The 3041-nt window shown below is 38.3% G+C and overlaps 1 protein-coding gene across 1 annotated transcript in view; it reads left to right on the top strand.

Moving 5' to 3' along the window:
* Nucleotides 1–731, top strand: part of LOC107569855 (versican core protein-like) — a 23048-nt gene extending 22317 nt beyond the window's left edge. The window contains exon 7 of the mRNA XM_016256014.1: nt 412–731. Within this exon, the coding sequence (XP_016111500.1) occupies nt 412–731 (320 nt within the window). The remainder of the gene's footprint in view (nt 1–411) is intronic.
* The last annotated feature ends 2310 nt before the right edge of the window (nt 732–3041 follow it).

Raw genomic sequence — 3041 nt, 5'->3', positions numbered from 1 at the left:
TTTACTGTTCTGCTGTAAATTACTTAGACGTCATAAAAACCTCAGTTCTAGCTTTTGACAGCAACACCCAAGACTGGGCGAAAACAGCTCCCCCTCATTTTTATTTTCATTTGATTCACTACAGCGTTTGCTAATGGAAAACAATTCTTTCTTTTTTTGAAAACTGTTTAATGAATTTGCATTTGTCATATTATTAGGGTATTCCTCCTCCACCCAATATCTGGGTTTTGATTCATTGACTGGCACTTTGAAAATACTTGTTAGCAAGACTTCAATAATTACGATTATACTTAACATACGTTCTTAGTTTGTAAGCTGTTTTGATGACAAACTCAAAATTCAGCTAATTTCAGATATAATAATACAAAATATTTATTTTGTGTGTTTCTTTCTTTCCTTTTTTTACTTCAGGTAATGTTTTCTTTGCGCCCACAATGCGTAAGATGAAATTTAATGAGGCCAAGGCTGAGTGTGAAAGCATGAATGCAGAGCTGGCCTCACCTGGTCAACTCCACGCTGCCTGGAGACAGGGCCTGGACCGCTGTGATTATGGATGGCTGTCTGATGGTAGTGCTCGCCACCCTGTCTCCATACCCAGAAGTCAGTGCGGTGGTGGTCTGCTGGGTGTCCGCACCATGTACCGCTACCGAAACCAAACAGGCTTCCCAGATCCCAATATGAGGCTAGGAGCGTACTGTTTCAAAGGTAAAGACTTTACACTGAGCTCATGAATTGTTTATGGTGTAATAAATGAACACCTGAGTGGTTGCAAGAACAGCCACTTTACCAGCTGCTTTGACGTCACTTCTCTCAGTATGCGTATTATGGAGCCCTCACCCCATAACACACGTAAACATGAGCTCCAGACTTACTGTGAATGCCTCTGAAGGGCAGTAAATCAAAGCAGAATATTAGTTAAAGTGCACCACTTTTTGATAATTGAGGTTCTTTTGAGTTGAGACGCCTGGTATGGAAAAGTTTACATGAGAGTTGCTCATTCTCCAGTGATTCACTGACCTCACTCTTCTGCATTCTGGGTTGCCGCCCGTTTCTAAGGAAACCAAACTGGGCTTGGGCAAGAGGGCTTAAACATCCAGAAGTCTGTTATGCCACTGTAGTGCTTTGTGGCTAAAATGACAGCTGCTTGTCAGACTTTGCCTTGAGGTGTTGTAGGTACTCAGACTTCAGAAAGACTTGATAATGTTCTCATCAGCTTTGATGACCTCATTAGAACAATATTATGCAACCAGGGAGATCAGTCTCAAAAGATAAACAGCATTGAGACTCGTCAAAGTCCCTTGAAAACTAGTTAGTCAATGGCCATTTTGGTAATGCATTTGAGCAGATATTTTCTATGCTGGTAATAGGCATATCAACTAGGGATGCATATTGCTATATTTATATACTGTATATTAGCAGCCTAATATTGGATATTTAATTGTGCTAATTTTGCATCCTGATTACTTTTGCTGTTATATCAAGCTCACCTAAAATTAATCTTTGAAAACAATAAGAATTTAATAACACTGTTAAATGTAAATCTCAAAATGAATATCATTTTTTATATTGTACATTATAATGTTTTTATGCCTACTTTCACTTGTTAGATTTAAATACCTAATTTTATTTTGTAGTGTTTTAATTGTCATTATAATATTAGCTGATTATCGTTTTTCACCCTAAAATGAAAGTAGTTGGGGATAGTGCTTCACAAATATCAGCTGATACCTTCCTGAAAAGACCAAATTCCCCAAAATCATTTCTAAGATTATTTACAATAACATAACATATTTTATTCAGTCTGCAATAAAATCCTACAAAAGTATTATTGATTTTCTTTAGCTCAAATCTTGCCTAATAGTGCTATGTTGAGCTTTATGTTTTCTCCCAGTCATTTTATCTAAATAATTTGTCTTCTCTCCATCATGTTTCTGGGTGAGTCTTTTGTTGCATAACATACATTTTTCATAACAAAGCACAAGCCTACAGCCATCAACAAAGATGAAAAAGTGCTTAGGTATTACCTGCTACTTTTCTTTTTCTGCCTCTTTCCGCTGTCAGACTCTCCTTCCTTCCTGTCATTTGCACCAGCACTTATCTGAACAGACATGTGGATAAAGGAGAACACTACTACCAGAGCTCCAAAATCAGTGGGTCTCGCTAACCCCTGACCTGGGGGGGTTATCTTTTCTACTGAGGCTAATTTAGAAAACCTACCCCATGCTAGGCAGGGCACTCACCCAGAATGACAACCAGTGACTGCTGTGATAAGTAATGGACCTGGGGTTAACCCTAAACCTCGACACTATGACCTTGGTGTTTGTTTGGTGTGTTTCAACTCTGTCAAGCCTCTCTGATCCATGTGGCATTGAGTATATTGAATTGTCTTCTCTTACGTGGTGGGTTTGGTTCTCATGTTCGTCTGCCCTTTGACTATGAATGTTTGATATAGTGACAGAGCTGCATAAAATCACAGGCTAATAAGGCTGGATTAGGATGACAAATGTTGTGTTTTTGCCCCTCACCACACCTTGCTACATAATAACATCCCACAAACCATCAGACAATGCATCATGTGGGTGATGGACATTTTTCTTAAAGGAAAAAGTGCCTCATGGCTGACATCAGACTGAATAAAGAGAGCCTGTAGATAATGGAGAACAGCTGGAGCCTTGGTTGCTGGCTTGTTATATCTGAAGATGATGCTTTTTTTGTGAACACAGGGTAATTAAAAGCCATTTAAGCATGTAAGCTGTTTGTGTGAATGAGAAACTATTTGCAAAACAATTGTTAGGTTGTTGTAACCATTCTAACACCATTCATCATTCATGAAAGAAATCCACTGAATAGTTTAAAGCCAACTTAATCTGAGTTAATCTGATGTGCTATTCACGCCAACCTTTACATATTTAAAATCAAGCACTGCATACAATGAAATGTTCAAAGAGCTGTCGGTACCTAGAAAGTTGTGTAAAAATGACCATGCCCTTATTTGACTTTTTATGGAGTTACAGTGAAAATCACTTTCAGATTGCAACAAT

This window comes from Sinocyclocheilus grahami, unplaced genomic scaffold, assembly GCF_001515645.1.
Source record: "Sinocyclocheilus grahami isolate Dianchi unplaced genomic scaffold, SAMN03320097.WGS_v1.1 scaffold1388.1, whole genome shotgun sequence".
In the NCBI taxonomy this organism is placed as follows: domain Eukaryota; kingdom Metazoa; phylum Chordata; class Actinopteri; order Cypriniformes; family Cyprinidae; genus Sinocyclocheilus; species Sinocyclocheilus grahami.
This window is presented reverse-complemented; position numbering and strand designations above follow the sequence as displayed.